The 22,361-nt window shown below is 39.5% G+C and overlaps 1 protein-coding gene across 3 annotated transcripts in view; it reads right to left on the reverse strand.

Moving 5' to 3' along the window:
- The window catches only part of FBN1 (fibrillin 1), a 186,690-nt gene that overhangs the window by 137,560 nt on the left and 26,769 nt on the right, over positions 1-22,361 (reverse strand). For all 3 annotated transcript variants that reach the window (XM_042474932.1, XM_042474933.1, XM_042474934.1), the window contains 3 exons: positions 20,287-20,385; positions 11,182-11,277; positions 8,279-8,374 (listed from right to left, as the gene is read on the reverse strand). In XM_042474932.1, the coding sequence (XP_042330866.1) occupies positions 8,279-8,374; positions 11,182-11,277; positions 20,287-20,385 (291 nt within the window). The remainder of the gene's footprint in view (positions 1-8,278; positions 8,375-11,181; positions 11,278-20,286; positions 20,386-22,361) is intronic.

The raw sequence follows: 22,361 nt of genomic DNA on the forward strand, positions 1-22,361 counted from the left end.
CTCTGACTGGCAGAAGCCAACCAGGGTCACAAGTAGAGCAAGGTCTCTCACATCCCCTGGATATCCTTTGAACAGAATGGCAGCAAGAATAAAACCAAGGGCTTTTTCATTCAAAGCATGTGCTCTATCAGTGAGTTAAACATTCTCCCAATGTGATGTTACTGGTAAAGCACATTGTGCTAATTGATCATATAAAAAGGTAAGACAGAGAGTAATTAAAATTAATGACGTTATGAATAAAATTGTAAATCTGCAAACAAAAAACTGCAAGAATTACATTTTAAATTAAAGTGGCTGAATTAAATTGGATTTTCCATATTAGCATTTCTCCAGAATTAACTTATTAAATTGATTAAATGTGCCACAGTACTATAGAGCCCACAATTTTTACACGACCCTATTGTTTATTTAACCAAAACGAGTTCTCTTGGATTTTTACAAAACTGGCTTTTATTAGTCCCTCGGTGTTAAACAATTGTAATGTTTAAATCACAAGAGCAGTTCCAATGAATCATGTTAAGGGAATGAATCAAGGTAAGGGGCTTTTGAGGTTAGCACTCTTAGCAAGTTACATTACTTTACCCCACTAAGAACTAGTCTTAGATGTGTGCCAATCGCCAGAGCAGTATCTTGGATGGGATTTTTCAACCTTCATTCTGATAATGCTTCTAGTGTAGCAATGCAATATTCATTCAAGTATCCATATAAAATGACAGAGGCCTTGAGCAGATGGGGCAAAAGGAGTGGCCAGAGGCCACTCCTGACCGAATCACTCCCTGTTCGTTGCGGGACTATGGCAACCAGACGCCATGGTCCCAAAGCCAGATGCTGCCGCGGTCTCCAATAGGCCGCCAGCAATGAGCACTTCTTTTGTGCTCCTTTTTGTCCCAGGTTTGGGTTGCCTTATGCAGCCACAGCATAGCTTCAACCCAATCTAAGGGTGTGTGTCTTCTGAATGCCACACATCTGGATTGGGACAAAGTCAGCACTTTTGGCCCAACTTGTTCCAGGCCAAAGAGTCCAAGTTGAGGTGATAAACTTATTGTCCTGATCACAAATACATTTAGTGAGGCATAAGGGGAAATGCTTAGGATCACATCATCAAGTGTACACCTATGCATATATGCTTAGGAGCAAACCTCATTGACTTCAGGAGGGTTTATTCTATGTTAGGTTTGCAGTCCCAAACCCCCCTCCCCTCTCTCTCATATATTTCATTCAAGTAAATAAAATATTGAGGGAAACTGCATAAAATGAAACACAGAAATCGAATTCTCTGCTTTCAACAGTTTGCAGTGAGCTGTTCTTTTGTATGATTTTCTCCTTCCTTTTTATAGCTTTTATAGATATTAAAAGAGGCCTTTTTAGTTCTTTAGACTTCTTTGCCAAAGCCAAATAGAACAAGCAGATGCAAAGCTACCTTTTTTTACAAAATTCCCAGTGATTAGCTCGAAACATGAAACATGAACATGACCGGTGCAAATGTTAATCCTTTGTGAATATTTGTTTCCACCCCTCAGCACCATCACCTTTGAACATGTGTGCTGTATACAATGAATTGTATTGTATTCCTAAAACAAAATCATAATTAAGTAGTATTTTCAAACTAAACATATATATATATATATATATATATATATATATATATGAAATCTGAGCTTTTAAATGAGAAAAATGCTGCTGGCTATTGCATTAATCATTATACATGCACTTCAAAATAGTTTGTTTGATAATACTATTGTGAAGACTTATTGCTCTTTATTTATAGAATCGTAAAAACAGGTAACTTCAAAAATATATCTTCCAAGGTCTCTCTTTAAGATAATTAATGCAGCTATAATACTATTTGGGATGAATATCAGGCAACAAAAATAGACATCCTGGCTATAACAACATCAATTGGCATCCCGTTCAGTAGTTATGAGAATGGGTTTATAATCTCATAACTGCTGGAAATTCACATTTATGATAGTTAACAATCATATGACCCTAAAAAACCTTTTCAGCTTGTAAATACCCCAACCAAAGGGTTTTCTAAGGCACTTCAGTTCAGGCCACTGGGACATAATGTCTTAATCATAGAACACCTTGAGACAAGCAACTCTAGCTGGATCCCAAGGAGTCTTTCCAGCTGTCTGTTCTCCATGCAACCAGTGACTGGAGGAATGCTGCAGACGTCATTTCCCAATGCTCTAATACACAGTGCTTTGGAAACCCTTCTGCTCAGGCAATGTCAGGATGAAAAGGTGGTTTTCTGGGGATTAGCATCAGCAGATGTAACTACAATGAGGAAGTTCCATTATCTTAAGTCCCAAAAAGACAGGCCAAAATAAATCTGCTTCAGGTCACTTTGAAGGTATGCTGTTTAAATGAGCCAAAGCTGTGCTCCAGTCCTTAGGACTGAAGCATGGCTTTGGCATGGCTTCTGGCCTCTTAGGAAGCATGCAGCATTTGAATGGCATACCTCCGAAAGCAGCTTTATTTTGGCCTGTCTGTTGAGGCCCATAGTGACCTCTCATAATGCAGAATCCAAGCCACCAACTCTAAAAAAATAAATTGCATTTCATTGTAATCATACTGACAATGCCATAAAGCAAAAAAGGAAGAAAAATAAAACAAGGATAGAAAAAAGAAGAAAAACATTTGTCCTCCCATGGATTTAAATGGACATATTTTTTTAATGGGTTGGAGGGAGTCAAAGGGAGTAAATCTACCAAAACCAATGGCTCATCTCCCACATGATTCCTTGCCCAACCAAAACGTTTTGTTGTTAACAAATGCATTTCTTGGAAGTCAGTTCAGGTTCATAAAGCATTCCAAAATATTAAAGTATGTTGCCAGCATCATATGTTACAGTACTAATTTAAATTCAATGTAATTTTTAAGAGCAAGTTTTGCTTTTATCTTTGTTGCTTGCTTTCCATTCAGAATGGATAAATACCACTGACAGAATATATCAAAGAAGGCAGAGACTTTTCCACAAACACATATTATACCAGTTATAATAAAGAAGAACACATAATGCAATATTAAAGCAGGACTATTTTAATACTGGCCATATTTCCTACTTCTCAAAGCTCTTTGGAAATGACATAATGTTTACAAAGGCTGCAAATCTTGGTACATTTCACTTATAGGATATGTAAATATGTAATCAAATGAAAATTCCTCAACTAACTGACAAACTTAATTTTTAGATGTTGCACTAGACAAATCAGTAAATCAAAATTCGGGAGTTAAAAATATCTGGCTATTAAAAAAGAGCTGGACTGGACTGATGCTGTGAAGGAAAACCAGACATTGTTTGTACATGAAGTACACACACATCAAGGAGGCACACACAATAGTCTTAATATTTGAAGGGACTGAAGTCCAAACTTACTGTTGTCTGACTCAGAAGGAAACTCTGAGTAAAAGAATGATTCTGTCTGTTCTCAGTATCCATGTGGGTTTGGCTCCAGAACCCCATACGAATACCAAAATCCAAGGATACTCAAGTCAATATTTAACATTTAAAATTACCTGGATGACAAGGTCCAGGCACCAGGAAGTCATTCTTCCTGCACTGTTTCCCATCTAAGGCTCTGCCAGAATTTAAATGCTATCAATCCATCTCAGAGAGGGGCAGCAGAAGGAATAGGGCAAGGAGGTGTCAGCAAAGGGGTTTAAAGTCTGCAAGAGGTTTCCTTGTGAGAGAGTGGGAAACAGAGTGAAGCAAGTGTTTAAATTCTTGTAGTGGCTTTGTGATGTGAAGGTGAGAAAGAAAATGAGGAAGAGGTTTAAGTTCTGACTATGGCTTTGTGGTGGGATTAATTCCCATCGGGGAGGGAGGCATTGGCTTCTCTGGGACTTGCTGCAGCAGCCTCTGCTATTGCCCTGTGACTGCTTCTTAGCCTGGCCATTGCAGGTTAAGAAAAAAAGTTTATTCATTTCAATTTGAAGTTGCTCAAATCCATGGATATCAAACCCATGGATAGCAAAAGCCCACTATATGCAAAAGTCAAGGATACCAGTATATATACTTAATGCTGTCATGCTAATTTGGCATAAAACCCAAGCACTGAAGACAAATTGTTCATCACTAATGTCACCACAATCTTAAAAGGTCTCAAAACTAGCACAAGAGAAAGTTCAGCAACATTCTTGGCACATCTTTCAAGACATTTGCAGGGATTTGAATTATTTCTGTTATATAATACAGGAATCTCTACTCACTGTCTGTAATAAAAGCATTTGAGCTAAGCAGTTACTGCATGCCTTAACTTTTTTGCCCAATTTTACTATGTTAACTACTTTAGAAAGTATTTTGTGAATACTTACAAATATAAATATTATTTTTAAATGTAGAACAGAATACAGCAAAAAGATATCTCTGTATCTAAGTGTTTGAAAAAGAAACAATCCATATAAATGAACCATTTTTCATGGGATGCTGAATTAAAAGATGACTCATTTTAAACTGGTTTAGCAGCCAGAATTGATGCTGACTTGTGATTTGGATCCCCTGGATTTAAACAACTGGATCCCCAGGACGTCAGCAACTGTAGACTGGTATCAAATCTCCCATTTCTGGGCAAGGTGATCAAGAGGGCTGGTGTCTTCCAACTCCAGTAAGTCTTGGATTATACAAATTATCTAGTTCAAAATGGCTTTAGAGCAGGATACAAAGCTGAAAGTGCTATGATCGCCTTAGCAGATGAGCATTGACTGAGGGAGTGTGTCACTTCTGGACCTCTCAGCAGTGTTCAAAACCATTGGCCATGGTATTCATCTGGAAAGTCTGGGGAATATGGGAGGCACTGTGCTTCAGTGGTTCCGGTCCTATCTCTCAGGCAGATTCCAGATAGTGTTACTGTTCAACATCTACATGAAACCACTGGGACAGATCATCTGGAGTCATGGGGCTGGGTGCTATCAGTATACTGATGACTCCCAAATATATTTCTCTATGCCTCCAGATACAGCTTCAGCTAAGGACAGTGTGTCTACTCTGAATGCATGCCTGGAAGAAGTAATGGGCTAGATGAGGGGAAACAAATTGAAGCTGAGTTCAGACAAGACAAAGATGCTTACTGTCAAGGTTCATAACCAAGGTTTGGAGGTATGTCAACCAGTTCTGCCCCTGAAAGACTGTGTTCGCAGCTTGGGGATGCTTCATTGGAGGGCCACCCCTGTCATCAGCCAGGCAGCCACAGCAGGTGGAGGGACAGATGAGGGATGTGTGAAACAGCGTGTTAGTGAAGATGGAAATTTTGGAGGATGTGTAGAGTTCCTACACGAACTCAAGCTAACCTATCAGGTGAGTCTGCCATTATTGGGAAGCGAGGAGATCAGATAAGCAGCCTGGGCCCCCCATGTCATCATCCTCACAGGACCCTGGAAAACACCTTGGGATTTTCCACAGGAAGGTTTGGGAGTTGCAAATAGGGGAACCATCACCTCCAAGCATGAGACAATACCGATAGCCTCACCTTTGATGGGCCGGTGATCAAAGCAACGACCCACCCATCTTCCTGGTTGTCTTCCCTCATTTGTGTCAGCTCCAACTGAAAAGATAATGCCATCTCGCACCCCGGCCCAAAAAAACAAGGGCCATCAAACACCTTTGTCTAAGCTCCGGCCAAGCCATTAATCATATCACCAGAGGCAAGATTTTGCCTATAAGAACCCAGGGCTTTGCTACCTTCAAATTACAGCCTGGCTTCACACCAGACTGAACTCTGATTCTAGCTCCGGCCCGGCCTGCCTCTTCCTCATGTCCCTCTGGCCATGCCTCAGTTCCCCATTCTACCCGCTTCCTATGCATCGGATTCCCGGAGAAGACTACTGGAGTAAGTATCCCCCTAGTGATCTTTTCCCATCTTTCCCATCTTTATTTCCATTGAGTTGCAAGTGTGTGTGTTTGAGTGTATGTGTGTCCATTGCTGGGATTGTGTATTTTTCCCCTTTCTAATATAATCAGACCTTAATTGAAGAAGCCTGTCTCTGTGCTACTTCTTAAGGAATTAATTGGTCCTTCAGTATACAAATGTGGGAATAGGTCCCGAGTAGTCAATAAGAAGTCCTTCTCGACAATTTGAACTAATTAAAAAATTCCCCTAATTAGAGACTTCCTATCAAGCGTGGGTGGAATGGGGAGAGTGACAAGGTGGTCAGGAGGGGAACAGTGACTACTCCTTGTCTGCTCGGTGCTTCTCCTTCCACCACTCAATCCCTTCTCGCTCTCTCTTCCCACGTTGTCTCCTCTGGAGTGGCTGCCTGCATGACAGCATGAGTTTACATTTTCTGCTCAGGAAACATCAATTTCTGCATTTAAAATAATATTTCTGGAAGTTTGGGACAGCATAAGTCCTGGACTGTGAATAATCTTCAAAAAAAAAACCTGAGCAGTTTTCGAAGACTTTCTCACAGTGAGAAAAAGATTGCTAGGATTACTTATAGCTTGAAGGGGATGGGATAGTGGAAGAATTACAACTTTATGTCTGAGCCACAGATATGAGGTGGTAAAGTCAGGGACAGCCTCAGGAAAACTGATAGTTATTCAATTTTAATGCAAGAGAAGGTACTTGTGGAATTTTCTACCACGTATGCCAAAATAACTTGTCTGGCATGAGTATTAAGCACCCTGAATGACCAGGTGGGAGAGATACCGTTATCTGCTTTCTGAAAGGCAGCAAAACGTATTAAACTTCCCTGGGGGGGGGTGTCTGAACAAGGAAGACTCTGCTAATAGTAAATGTAAGAGACTTCTCCTTGCTAAAGAACATTTGCTAGTTCCCTCTCTGCAGTTCCACAGAGTACACAAATAGTCATATTTTTATCAGCTCTTATACTTGGCTCCTTGGGTAACCACCCAGTTTTTCCTGTATGGAAAAATGTTGGATCCAGTCCCACCTATGCTGAGCTATACTAGCTAGTGTTCAAATGAGCAATACTATTGGAAGTCAGTAAAGGGTGACATTTTGTATATAATACATAGTCACAGACTCCTATACACATATACTTACACACATACAATTAGTAATCAGGGAAATGGGAAAGGTTAACTGAACGATTCATGTATAATAGTCTAATTTATATGTCATCTATCATATATGTTTTCCAGACACCAAGTCAGCCCATTTGTTCAAATTAAAACACATATTATCTTAAATAATACAAAACTGCCAAATGAGAATTGCAGTTCAACAGCTATTGCTGTAATCTCTCTCCAGAACACTGTTAGATTTCATTTCCTCAAAACTACTTCAGTATAGATAAGTAGGGCTCTGTTCTCATCTGGAAACAGCTGTCTGTGTTGCTATGCCTACCCAAAGCAAAAAAATATATCACCAAACTGATAGCATACAAGTTTTACAGAAGAAGAACACTGTAAAGCTAGTCAAAACAAAGCATGAGACATGAGGCCAAGACAGAGTATTGCACTGATACTTAAGTGTAGCTCCAAATGCCAAAAACACTGCCCAAGACAGTTTTGTATATTAAACAGCAAGCTAAAATGTACTTCACTATATATCTTTTATTGGCCATATTTAGCTGTTTTTTTAAAAGCATAAAACAAAACAAATGCCTACATTTTATGTGCCTTTCATCCTTGTTCTTATTTTTAAATAAAGCATGCATTGCCCTTCACCAAGAGTTGCATATCTAGATCCAAGTAAGGACTGCCTTAAACTGGTGTCAAATACAATGCACTACATCTCTAAAGACCTTGCTCCCAATGTTTTAAAGAGCTTTTCAGTAGATTTACCTCTCTTCATCGCTATCTCTGTTATTAATAAAGACTCCAAACAGAACCAACCATACACTGGAAACCATATATTGGAACCACACTATGGAAACATTACCATATCAATTATGATGCCTATAACAGTTCAGTTCCTTGTCCTAGTTGGGAAGTAAGTGTCACTGTCATTATCTTCCCAATAATAAGTTTGACTGCATATCCCTTCCATTTATAGGGCTATAACAAAGATGAATATTGCACTTTGAATTCCTCTCTCTCTCAGGCAGCTCTTGTCAAAGGCACAGAATCACTGTCAGAGGAAAACAATGCCAAATCCCATTCTATACAGTCTTCCTGAAATTTACTCCAGATACAATAAAAGGGTTTTACATTCTCTGACAATAATTAAAAATTGAAGGGATTAACATGTACTGAATATATTTGAAATTTACTGTCTTCATCATCAATACATTTTATACAAACCAAACTCACAGTCTTCCTCTTGTTTTGGGATTTTGTTTTGTTTTTGGCAAGGAGGTAAAATCTGCCTACCTCTTTCACACTGAGGTCCAGTAAAGCCATAAGTGCAGGCACATCTGTTTGGGGCAACACATCTTCCTCCATTCAGGCACCCACTTTCACACACAGCTGCAATGGAAAGAGCAAAAGAGTTAGACAGGTGACAGTCATTCATTTGTCACTTCAGCTTCAGAAGTGGGGCCATGCTCCCTTACAAAATACCTTCACTGAACATGAAAAACTAATGGATCAGAGCCAAGACTGGGCTATCCCTTCTGAACATATTTGTTTGTATGGGAAGAAAAGGGATAGGAGGATATTTAGCAGCTTTCATCTGCAAGATTTACGACACAGAAGTAGTTTTATCAAGTAGTTTAGCTGATTATAAAAACTGTCCCTGGCAGTATCCTTAGGTGTATTTGGGCATAACAGTCACGATGTACTAAGGAAGGCTCCTATTAACAGATACCTATTTCTCCTTTCCTGGTGCACACAATCACGGGAAGCTGCTTCACATCAGGTCAGAGTATTTATTCATCTAACACAGTTTCAATACCATCTGTTTGGACTGGCAGTAGCTCTCTGGAGTTCAGATGCTGAAAGATCAAGAGTCTTTCAAATCACCTGATTCTATTCTAATCCTATTCAGTAGATGCCAGATGCCAGGAGTTGAAGATGGAACAATCTGCACATAAAGCCTGTGCAGACAATTAATTTCTTGAAGAATGAATAAAATTACAAAATGAAATCCATAACTAAGCTGTGATATGATAATATTCTGGGTTCAGGAACATCATCCTACCATTTGCTCTGTTATGGAAAACTTCAGTATGCCATTAAATTAGTGCACATACAGCATACAAGACATTGCTAATCTTGATGGGCATTAAGTAACAAATGTCTGTCTTCTAGCAGTACTTTTACTTATGTTCAAGAACTGGGAGCATTGTGTCACTGGGAAGGAAGGAAGTCACTTGCCTTAAAGAGCTATAGGACATAAAAATATCCTTATTAAAAGAGATAAAAACTTTCTATTCCTCATTTCCTGTCTCCCTGCTCTTTCTAAGAAACCTCACACAAAACTGCACACAACTAGAATTGCAGGCTTCTTTCTAAGAATATGATTTGCAGTTAAGCACATTTGTACAAACCCACATTACTTGGCACAAATACTTGTTGGAATATAGATGGTTCGGGTCTCTTGACAGACTTACTCATTCTGACAGACAAGCAAGCCTTGCCAAGCACTCTGAACTACTTATCAAATACACTTATAAATGCAATCACATATTTCAGAGGAGACTAACATCAAACTCTAATATGGCTTTACTTGAAAATCCATGGAAAAAGAATGGAAAAGGTTACTATGATCATTCAAAAATCAGAGTCAGATACAATCCTTCACCTTCTGCATACAGAGAACAGATTGTAAAAGAGCTCTTAATGTAATACCTAGAGCTTGAACAGACAGGTCAAAATAAACCTGCTTTGGGTGACTTTGGAGGTATGCTGTTTAAATGCTGCATGCGTCCTAAGAGGCTGGAAGCTGCATCAAAGCCATGCTCGAGTTCTAAGGACTGAAGCACAGCTTTGGCGCAGCTTCTGACCCCTAAAGAGGTGTGTGTCATTTAAACAGCATACCTCCAAAATGACCTGAAGCAGCTTTATTTTGGCTTGTCTGTTTGGACCCATAGTAATCCTTTCCACTTGAATTCTGGCCTTGCACCAGTAATCCACAAAGCAAGATCAAATCATCCTTAAGCCCAGAAATTCATTTACTTGCAGCCAGTGTCTCTAGTTTTCTATAGACCCTACATGGCACAACAACTGACGTTAAGTGTATGTTACATGAAATGCATGAAGACCTCATCTAACCCTGAATGGCTACACTCACTATAGTATGCCCTGCCAAAAAGCTGCAAACTTAGCGTGAGGCTAGCATGGTTTCTGATGTGAGCCTTACAACACATTCTTCAAGGATCCCACCGAAGTTTGTTCTCCATATGCAATGTGGCAGGATAGTATCCACAACTAACAAGTTCTAAGTCATCAGGTCCCTTTCAAAGTCTTTGAGAATTTTAAGAAAACAAGAACAGCAACATCAAGCAATATCCAATTATTATGAATTTGTGTGATGCTAATTTTAATTGCTCTAGTCAGAAAGAATTCTCCTGGCATCCACTGCAAAGTCACGTGATAGCTTGAAAAATTCCACTGCAGTCAACCAGCAGCCTAGAATTTGTTGAGTACAACAGATGTGTTCATTTTCAAAGAATAGCCATGTTAGTCTGTTGTAGCATCAAAAGGAGAAAAGAGAAGGGAAAGGGAATCTAGCAGTATCTTTCAGGCTAATTTAAATTTTAGTATGCGCTTTTTTGGATATCAATCCACTATCTCAGATGCACTGATAAGGTGATATTAAAGCCACAGGTTTTGAAGCATAAACTGTTTGGGGAGTTTTTGTGCATAATTAAACTGTTGTGAGAGATGTGTTAGTCTCCCTGTTGCTGAATTTTAATTAATTTTAACTATTGTTTAACTAATGCCAAATGTTGACAGGCAAGAATTTTCAGATCAAAACTAGCCTGCTTCAAATTTCACAACAGCAATGGCAACAAAAAGACACTTCATCCTAGGGGCCATCTTGGTTTACTTATCCCTTCCCAAATTAATTAGCAAACCCTCTATACAATAACATAATACTGTATCCAGCTTACTTCTGGGAAAGAAAGGTTGACTAAAATCAGCAATCCCTAGGGAAAAAACTCTTCTTGTTGCCATTGATACGATGCATTTCAACCACATTTACCTCACCACAAAAAAGTATCCAAAGCCCTCACTTCTTACTTATATCTTTAAACAACTGGGCATTAAAACGGTGCAAACCAATTCTGCTGAGCCCTAACTGAATGCAGTATTATATTACATTTACTTACGCTGTCCACAGTGTGTCCCGGTGTATCCCTTCTGGCAGAGGCAATGGTCATCACTACAGGTACCGCCATTCATACATCTGATGTTGCAGTGTTGCACTTGAAAAGAAAGACAAGACATTGCTCAACTATATAATCTAGAGCAGCGGTCCTCAACTTTTCATTACTGATCAAAGAACCTGGATCCCACTCTGACAGAAACAAAGATCCTACTCTTCCCCTCCAGAGGGAAGGTAGTTTGTTGTTATAGTACAGTATTATCATTTACGGTAAGCTATAAAGGCAAAAAGAATTGCAATAGAATTGCTGGGAATAAACAGAAACAAATTAATAAATTCCATTTTTAGTGGGAAACTAATACTGTAGAGCATTTTCATTGCTATAAAACTACAGAACGCAAAATATATAAATAAAAATACAGTAATATTATCTATTGCTCAGTGTTAAACACCTGTGTCATACCTAGACTATTTCTGCGTCTCACCAGTCATACCTTTACCACTAATTCAGAACCACTGAGCTATGAAACATTAACTACAGGTTCTATCAAATGGACATGCAAAATGTTTCATTATATTGCATGTGAGTTGTTTCACGATCAGACATGTGCTGGGACATAATGCTTTGTTTTAGATTGAAGATGTGGAAATTAGGCTAAACCGTCTTCCTTTAGAGCAAATTCTGAGTCATAACATTATCTACCTCATTTATTTCAATGTCACTAACTAGTAGCCAATATGTGGAATCTAACAGGCTGGCAAAACATAAAAGCCTGCATGTCAGAATGCCAATAATAAGGATGAAGTGGTAAAGAACACTTAAACCCTGGGTTCTTCACTACTGTGGGGGGAAAGTCTAGCATTTTGGTTCTTTGCTTGCTGTAGGTGAACAGATGCCAACAAGAGCAGACTCTAAATATGTAGCCAGGAAACAGATTCCATCTCAGCAGGAACCCATGAAAAGCTCCTCCCAAAATAAGATTACCATCAGGTTAGTGTATTGCTGTACTTTCAAAGAGACCTAGTATGGTTGTTGATGTCCTCAAAATGACAGAGTAATTAATGTTCCACAAGAAACTGCTGTATTTTCTGGACAGGTATAGGGCCTAAATACCCCAAAGGCACCACATCTGTAAGCCTCCAAACATTGTTTAATCCAGCTATAGCGCTGATGTAGCATTAGGCTCCAGCATGAGCAGCTGTGGCTGCAATGGCACACGTAGCATTGGAACAGGTAGCGTGAATAACACGTGGATCCAGTAGCATGGAAAACCTTGGAGATAGAGGAGCTGCTGGGAGAGCATCATTACACACACACCCTGCACGCGCACGCGCGCACACACACACACTGCATTTCTGGTGAAAATTGAAAGCCAAAAGATGAATTCTGCCAGATCAAACAAGACTGGGATTTCCCCTTTCATCTCTTGTGTATTCCTGCCCTCTCATTCCTGGGAACTCCAGATCTTGTCTACCTGTTGGTAAGTCCATGAAGCATTATTGATCAAAACCAACCATCTCATCTCCCAAATAGCAAAACAAACTTGCCACTTTGGAAACCTTCTCAGGTTCTATTGAGAGGCAATCCAACTTTTGGTTTCCCAGGGAACCTCAATGGATTGAGGTTGGCTTTAAGGTATAAATAGCACCTCAAACCCTAGCCTTTTTGCTGCAGTCGGCTCACATGCTTGTCCAGTGACTGTTGCCCTCAGGGTTCAGGCTGATTCGCTAGTCTTTTGTCTGTTCCCATCTCCTCCAAAACCTGCATTCTCAAGCCTCATGCTTTAAGCTGCTCCTGCTTTCTGTGGACCATCTCTTCAGGATCGATAGATGTACCCTCTTATGCAACCCTCAAACTACTATTTTTCAGTAGTTTTCTTAAGGGGGGAGGATTTACCATATGCGAAGAGTAATAGTATAATTCAATAATTAAATTAATCACAGCGTGAGATGTTAACATACCAAACAATAGCAGGTCCCTCAACATTTTATAGATGAAAAACTAGACACATGTGGCTAAGCAATATCATGATGGAAGAACACACAAACTAGGGGAGGTTACAGCAGTTTGCTTTTCCATGAACCTACTGGGATGCAGAAGGTTCTCCCTCTCCTTTTCTCTTAACTGTGTGCAAAGTACCTTTGCATTTTGAATTCAGTTTGCAGCAATTAAACTAAGCTAAGGAGAAAGGGGGAAATGGGGAGGAGGAGAGAGAAACCTGTACATTTTAACAGCATCTGAAAAAGTGGGACAACAGAGGATTATTCAGGATTGTCCCAGACAAATTGGGACAGCTGAAGAATATGTTATAATTAATTGAAATTTGGAGGCAAACATTTCCATTTCCTCCTCATGGTTATGTCAAATCATAATGTGTGGCAACAAGGTGGGCAGTGGCTTTAAAATGTCTGGTCCTATTTAGCTTTACAAAATCTTAGAAAAACCAAAGGGATTAGAATTCATACTGGAGCATTGTCAGGAATATATTGCCAACAAAATTGCCAGAAGGATATATCACCAATTCATGGTAGATTACTCATACCACCATCATATTAAGGATCTGTCTTCACTATCTTTTGAAGTATGGACATGAGTGCATATTTTGTGTTTAATGCTGAAAACAACCAATCTCTGCCAATTAACATCACATCTAGATCTAGACCGCCTCTTAACAGCTTCACCTCAACTAGATTGTGCACAACATATCTGTAAGTCTACAAACTAATTAATTGGTGGAACCTATATACACCAAGATAAATCGAGCAGAACAAGGTGGGCAGTGGCTTTAAAATGTATGGTCCAACTTGGCTTTATAAAATCTTGGGAAAACAGAAGGGATTAGAAAACACATAGGAAATGAGATCATCAGTCAGGCGGGGTAGGAACTACAAACTGATTTCAATTAGAGTAAAGCATGCCAAAAGTTAACTTCCATTCCCACATTATTACCAAACCATTTAAATACACTAAGATTTAAAAAAGTTTAACAGTAGCTTAAATATAGGATTTTTAACATTACTTTCTCAAACCTAGAGGCTAAGAAGGTCTCTTTTATCTTTGTTTTATGAACAATATTAGAATGGATTCCCCACCCCCAACCCATTTGTCTTAATTATATTCAAAAAGCTTGTTCCAAACTAAATTATTTCTTCGTTATCTGACAGACTATCATTTTCAGGGGAATTGTGTTAAGGCTTGGGTGGGGTTGCATGTATGCAACACATGTTGAGGCATTTATGCAGAGGGGGGAGGCATTGTTTGTTATATTACGGTAAAGCAACAAACACAATTTCCCTCAAACCAACTTTGGGAGGAAATCAAAGCTTGAAGGAAGAAAATATGTTTTCCATTCTCTGCCTGCCAATGCTTTGCTAGCTATTAGGATCTCAATAGCTGGGCAAAGGTCTTTATCTTTGGAAGCATTGCACAGAAATTCACAGCCAACCAGACCAGACACCTCTAAGCTATAAAATTAACATGGCCTCATTCAATAAAGTGCACTTGAAAAGGTTCACTCTACCTGGAACTATTCCACTGGAAATCTGGAGAGGAATCAAATATTAAAAGCTCAAAGCACAACTGACACAGGGATAGAGGATTCTATTTGGCCTATAGTTTTAAGTAAAGCAACCGATTTGCACTTAATGAGCAAACAGGAAGATCAGATCCTGAGCAAACAGGAACATCGGGGAACACATGTCAAATTGCACACTATCCCCAACTTTGCAATTTCCCCCCCAAAAAAACTGATAGACAATTTTAGACAAATGTGTGGTTAGGAGAAATGTATTCAATCGAAAATTTAGGTCTTGTGCGTTTTTAAACAAAATGGCAGAAAAGAAGATGGAACAGATTTATAAGTGAACATATTCAAAACTGGCATGGAACATAAAACAGAGCAATCTGTCCATCCTCAACTGGCAGTGCCAACTGGTTAGAACATAAGCCAAAACCTACAATCAGAGCCATAACCGTCCAGCCACTCCCAGCTTTCCTCTGTTATGTCATTAGCAATATCAGACAAAAGAGATTTAGCAGGTAAAGTTTTTCCTGGCACAGTGGGGGAAAAAATCCATCTGTTTCATTTCTATATGTCATTCTAATATTAAAAGCCTGTCAGTAGGGCTAGGCAGAAAAAGCTACTTGCTTTGCCTACATTATATTCTCAGAACCCAGAACTCAAGTTGCATGGAGGAATCCCTTGTGCAGGTCACAGAAAGGTGGGACTGAAAGAGACCCAAGGGATCATCTAATCACATACACATCCTTTGTTGATATAGAAAACTGACATTCCAGACTAACACTCACTGAATTTCCTCTTAATCTCCAACAAAGGATTCATAGTCCCATCCCATTCATTAGAGCCACAGTGAAAGCCCACGGAAGACATTCAAAGTACTTCGAAGTCTTCATCAAAAAGAACAAAAACTAACTAATCCCCAGCTATATTTGGGAAAATATTAAACCATTTTTTAAAAATGGGATGGACAATTTACTTATCGTATCTTAGTCCTACCAAATGTTTAAATAGTACAACATATAAAAACACATTCGTACAATGAGGACAGGAAATGACCCATCAAACCCTCATGTTTTTCCGTTATAAGGGCAGGAATTACTGTCTTATCATAAAGAGTACTGTGCAACTCCGTTATCTGAATGCTACTCAAGCTCTATACATACATTCACAAAAATTATTAGTCTAGTTTTTTTTTTAAAAAAAATCCTAATTTCTCTTTGTTCTTCTCTCAGAATAACAAAGCTACCAGTCTGGTAGAGGAGAGGCAATCCATTTTACTTTCTCACTACCAGTGCATTTGGTTACCATTCTAGGTCTGGGGAAAGAGGATTTCCATCTCCATGGATGGCACAAAGTTGACTGCAAAGCAATTCATTCCTGTCCCAGTGTCTCACTACTTGCCACAGAGGAAAAGGCTTCTCTTCTTCCATGGCCAGTGTAGAAATCATGTAGACTGAGAATGCTGCAAACAAGCAATCCATTCCTCCTCCACAGCCTACCATTCACCCACACTCATCACTTGTTGACTGCAACAACCAGAGGAGTTGTTAAAGACTATTATCATCAGTCTAATAAAGCACACTGAAGTAGCTATTTCCACTGATTGCTTCAGCAATGATGTTTTATACCATGCTAGAAAAAGTAGCAGAAGTGTTGGTAAAGGAATTAAACAGAATGTAGGGAATGCTTGAGAAATAAGGCAATTCTTGAATTCTTAAGAGATGAGAATACATTGCATCAAGGTGACACTGCCTTAAGTGTCAACTCTGCAGCTTTCAGAATAAATTGTATTTGCTTCCATAAAGATTCTTAAAGATGCAATCCTATTTATTCTTATTTCAAAAATTCAAATTTATTTTCAGTCAACCAGACTTATTCACTAGTAAGTGGTTTAAGATTGCAGTCTGGATCTCAGGACGGACCAAAGGAGTTCAGACCACAAAGATACAGGTGTGTCAGAAAGGAAGTATATGTTCAAATACACAATAACTTAACTTTAAAAGAGGATTGCATACATTCATATGATAGTAACAGCAGTTATTGGCTATGGCTGCTACATTAAGCCATCAGAAGTCAGAGGCAACATACCTCTGAATACTAGATTCATAGCTAGTTAGCTTTTGTCCTCTTTGTCAGGGATCTAGTGTGTTGCCTCACTGCCTAGGTGCACTTTATCCCACAAGCCAGCAGCTTGTAGTATTCTGATACTGTTGGGTTAAAATAAATAAATAAATAAATAAATGAACAAACTTTATTATTTAAAAGTAAATATTTACTTGTTCTTGAAGTTTGAGGAATTCCGTCCCCAAAAGCAACTTTTTCCAAGCTGTGGTTCAGAGGTACTACCTTCCTGAATACTGTAAGGCTACATCACAGATGGACAGCCTTCTTTGCCTCCTGCTGATGGGCATCTCCAAAGCATCAGGGTAGGCAGTGTCAGAAACAGAATACTGGAAAACATGGACCTTTGGTCTAACGCAGCAAGACTTCTTGTGTTCATGAGAGGGTGGCTTCACCTCCCACATATACAATCTCTTTGAAATGCTTGAGGAATGACTGAATTACTGGAAAACATCTGTAAGGTCTAAGAGAATAAATGCAGAGGAGGATCTGGATCTTTTTTAATTAAAAAAAACCCCTCATAGCTGTCTTCACCAGACATGTCTCAATTATGTGGAGGTCCAAGCAAAGAACAGATGTAAAGCATTAAAGCAAGTCAAGGCTGTTGCTTAAATTAGGGAGTGGAAATATCATATTACATTTAAGGATCTTTAAGGATCCTGGATGAGCCCGTCTTTCCATCATGCCTAGGCATATCAAAAGCTCCCCCTCCATCCCAACTCCCACTGCCCTGGCCTTGGAGGGATAGAAGAAGATGCTGCCACAATCCCACCATGCCTAGGCCCATAAGAAGATGAAAGGCCATATCTCCATTCCAATTGCCACTTCCCTGGCTTTGAAGGGAAAGAAGAACCAACAGTATCTGCCCTTCCCTACTGCCATTTTCTTTTCCTTGTATGTCCTGTTTTATTCAGATTGTAAACCCGAGGACAGGGAACTGTGAAATTAACAGTTTGTAAACCATACTCAGAGCCTTTGAGTCTGAAGAGCAGGATATAAATACTCTATATAATAAATAAATACATAATCTTTTTTATCAATGAATCACTGAAGAGGTCTGATGGAGCAAGGAAGAACATTAATTCCTATCTAAAAGGTATTTTTATAAATGAGATTCTCCCTCTGAAATTTTACCTCTTCTGACTAGAATCCCTTCAACCGTGTTCGAATCCAAAGAAGAGTGCATGTTCAACTATTTGGGCTGGCTTTATAGAACATACAGGAGACTAGTAATCTTTGCAATCCCTTGGCAAAGCCTGGGTATATGTTGATATACATATATGTTAACCTCCTTTTATGTAATAAAGGCTCAATTAACCATTTTAACATAGCAGGGGTACAGTGGATACAACATGAGATTCCCATTTGATGACTGTCGTGACAATTGAAATAAGAAACACTTGAAAATATGGTAATACATAACATCCTTAGACACTTTCAAATCTGTGGTTTCTGTGCAGGATACAGTTAGGAATAATTTCAGCTTTTGTTGGAGAATTCACAAAACTGGTTGCCAATCCCAACCCGTTCCCCATCAGTACAGCCACTACACCAAAATAATTACAGTGAATCAACCTTATAAAGTAAAACATCCACAGACAACTTGTTTTTCCTGAATCTCATTTTTGTTGGCAGAAGATGACTGCCAATTTGGACAGCTTTAAAATGGGATTAGACAGTTTCACAGAGAAGGCTATCAATGGCTACCAGCCATGATAATGGTTTTATATTGCCTCCATCATCAGAAGGAGCATGCTTCCTCAAACAATTAGTTACTGGGGTGACTAAGAGGGTGCTGTTGCACTCACAATCGCACTCACATCCTTGTTTAGGGCTTCCAATGACACCTGTGGGCTGCTGGATAAACAGAAGGCTACACTAGATACTCTTTTGGTCTGATCCATCAATTTCTCCTTACGTTCTTATGCACATTAAAGGTTATGAATAAACTTGAGGTTGTAGCTGCCAGTACAGTGCTCATGTTATTAAGACAGAAAAGGAATTTTGTTCCCTTTCTCCTGTAACTCAGAATCTTCTAATTAAATAGATTGGCAGCAGAGAGTATACAAAATTAATTAGTGACCTTTCCTCCCTTAGAGCAGCCATGAACTGGGCAGCACCTAACCAAATAAATATGTAAGTGCACCAAAAAAAAGAGTTTAAATGGTTTTTGTGGGTTTTTCAGGGCTATGTGACTAAGTTCTAGAAGAGTTTATTCCTGACGTTTCGCCAGAGAACATGCCAGCCACAGATGCTGGCGAAACGTCAGGAATAAACTCTTCTAGAACATGGACACATAGCCTTTTCATATGGCATTAATATTACAGTCAGCCCTTCTTATACACGGATTTTTTATACATGGATTCAAGCATTCACGGTTTGAAAATGTTCAAAAAAAGTATATATTTCAAATATCAAACTTTGATTTTCCATTTTTTATAAGGGACACCATTTTGCTATGACTTGAGCATCCACGGATTTTGTTATCCACAGGGGATCTTGGAACCAAACCCTAGCGTATAACAAGGGTCCACTGTAATTTACTTATTAAATGTTTGACCTGGCCTGGACTCCTTTGATGTAACCATCAAATCTATATTGTGAACTCAACAATTCCAGAATCACTATGGGCCTAAACAGATGGCATGGCACTTCCCCTTTGAACACAGGATCGGGGCTGTGGCAACTGCATGTCATGGCCCTTATCCAGCATTTTTCTGGGCCAAAAAGAAGCAACAAAATGCCGCTTCTTTTTGGTCTGGAAAAAGGGCACCTCTGTGATGGCACGTTTTGGAGCTCCTCTTGGTGTGCAGTGTGTAGTTGCCATGCGCCTGAGTGCCGCAATGCTCTCCACTGGCTGGTCAGGTGGGCAGTATGATAGCAGCTTAGCGGCGAAGTCGGGGCTTGGGGCATGCAACTGCCACGCCACAATTCCACCCTAATGCTGGCCCTTTGGGCCAGTTTGTTTAGCCTCCAAATCACCCATTAAAGCTTTTCAATTGTAATTAATACTAAACACAAAAAGCTAGATCATTTAACCCACTAAAAGCCATCCCTGTCTGTCTGTCTTGTCTATTTGTTTTATATCTATAATTGTGGATTACCACATGCCCTTGTATTCACAAACCTCTAAGAAACGATATCTATTCTTTCTTTTCTGTCTCAATAACCTAGCCTGCTGCTTTCAGCTGAGCTACAGACAGTATACAATAATTTTTCTCCTGGAAGGCATATAATGATCGGTAAGCCAACTGCTATTGCCAAAACTTGTATGATATTGGTTACTATAGGAATGTCTGGAAGTGCTAAAACCCAACTCAATGGTTTTGCCTTAGTTGTGGTAAATGATTAATACTGAGTCAATGTTTAGCTGTCTGAACTACCAATTTACTGTCAAATTAAAACACACTACCATGCCCATTCAAGCGCATAAGAAGAAACGGCTAGTCTAGCCCTGGCATACATACCTGATTTTGAGCCACAGGATGGGGCAATCTGGCCACTTGGACATGTGCACATGTTTGGTCTTGAGCAAAATCCATCTCCACAGGAATGTCTACAAATCGCTGTTTAAAAAAAAATCCCAAAAGATATGAGCAGAGGAAGAAAGTTTCAAAGAAGCAACATGCACTCCTGTACCATGAGGCCCTGATGAGTAGCTACAGACAACCCACTGCTACATATGGACTGGCCTGATATGTCACAGGAAGCCAGAATTTTAGGAACAAGCCAGTGTGCTAATGGTCTGTAGCTGATCACTGCCACTGTAAGCAAGGAGAAGGTCAGCAAAGCGTAGGCTTTCTCTCCATAATTTAACATCACATCTGAACATAGCAGGAGCTGTCACAAACAAAACATGGAAAGAAAGACTGGTTTTGTTGATCCATTCCCCCACTTAATGGCAGCCAGGAGGCAGCATGCACCAGTACTCTAGCTTGCTATGGCCAAGCTGGTGATTCAAAGAAACTTGCCTTACTGTGATGTCCAAATGTATTCACATAATTCCCACATCACATTTCCAATATCCTCAAGTTTATACTCAAGTAAAACAACAGGTAGGTTGCAGTGTAGAAACTGCCATGCTTGATGTATCTGCATTTTCATCTTCATCTCTGAAGCAGCTCTGATATCCATTTCAAAATTTTACAGATTTTCCCAGACCACACATTTACAGAAGTCTTCATAATAGATTCTGACTGCATAGTCATAAAACTATAAAACTGGAGGAGCACCTCTCTCCAGCTCCCAGGAAGGTTGTAATAGGATTCCGGTTGGCTTTTATGCAAGAAGAAGCATACAGTCATACATTTCACTTGAAGAATGGACAAATACATGCTCATGCTGAATGGGAATATACAGAGATATAGATGCATAGATCTAGATATGGAGATGACATTAACTAAATACAGTTGGCTTTCTGTATCCACAGATTCTTTATCCATGGATTCAACCATCCATGGCTTGAAAATATTTTTAAAAATATAAATTGGAAAAAGCAAACCTTGATTTTTCTATTTTATATAAGGGGTACCATTTTACTATGCCATTGTATATAATGGGACCTGAGCATCCATGGAGTTTGGTATTCAAGGGGTCCTGGAACCCAAACCCACTGATATCAACAACCCACTGTACTAGCTTTTACTGTGACTGAAAGATCTTCAAAAGGAGAAGAACTAAAAAAGAAAGAGAAAGAATGAAAGAGAAAGAGGAGAAATAAAAACAGAGAAGTAAAGGATATAGCAGATCAGAACTGAAAGCAACATGTCACTTCAGGAAGCAGAGGAAACTGAAGAGGATAAGGTGAAAAGAGAAAGTTATATAGCAAGAAAATGGGAAACCTAACACAAATGAAACTTTCTCCATCAGAAGTCTCTCAAGGTGAGAAATATGAGGACCATCAGCAGGAATACTTTGCATCCTGTGGAGACAAGAGGCTCAAAGCCTGGGAAGTGGTGCTAACTATGGAAATCCTAGGTCATGCAAGGCATCGGGAGAGAGATTGCTGCAATAACTGATGAGATGAATAAACCACTGCCTGGTCTCTAATACAGTGACCCTGGAAGTTTAAATATCAGGCCTCTTCTTCAAGTAGCCAATAGAAGAGCCCTGTGATGTAAAGCTAGCCTGCAGCATAGACCATTGAAACACACTTGATTGTGCATGGTTGCTTGTTAATCATTCCTTTCTTAGCAGATTAATAGCATGGGTTGGGTTACAGCATTAGCTTCCACTGAGAAAACAGTGTTAGTGTGAGGAAGCTGACCCCTCCAATAGTAAGTGGGGAAGAGCAGATACAGAGATAATAAGGAGTATGTGTGATAGGAAGAGAAGGAGAGAGAAGAATGATTTTATGATTCTAAGAAAGAAATGCAATCACCCCTCCATTTTTGTGGACTTGGGCTCTGCGGCCCTCGCTTATGAGAGAGCGGCAAATGGAGGGAGATAAAATGGGACGCATGGCCACAGGCGCACACCGCCATTCAAGCCAATAGGGCTTGAATATTAACAGTTTTCATTTTTGCAGGGGGGATCCAGAACA

This window comes from Sceloporus undulatus, chromosome 6 (assembly GCF_019175285.1).
Source record: "Sceloporus undulatus isolate JIND9_A2432 ecotype Alabama chromosome 6, SceUnd_v1.1, whole genome shotgun sequence".
NCBI lineage: Eukaryota > Metazoa > Chordata > Lepidosauria > Squamata > Phrynosomatidae > Sceloporus > Sceloporus undulatus.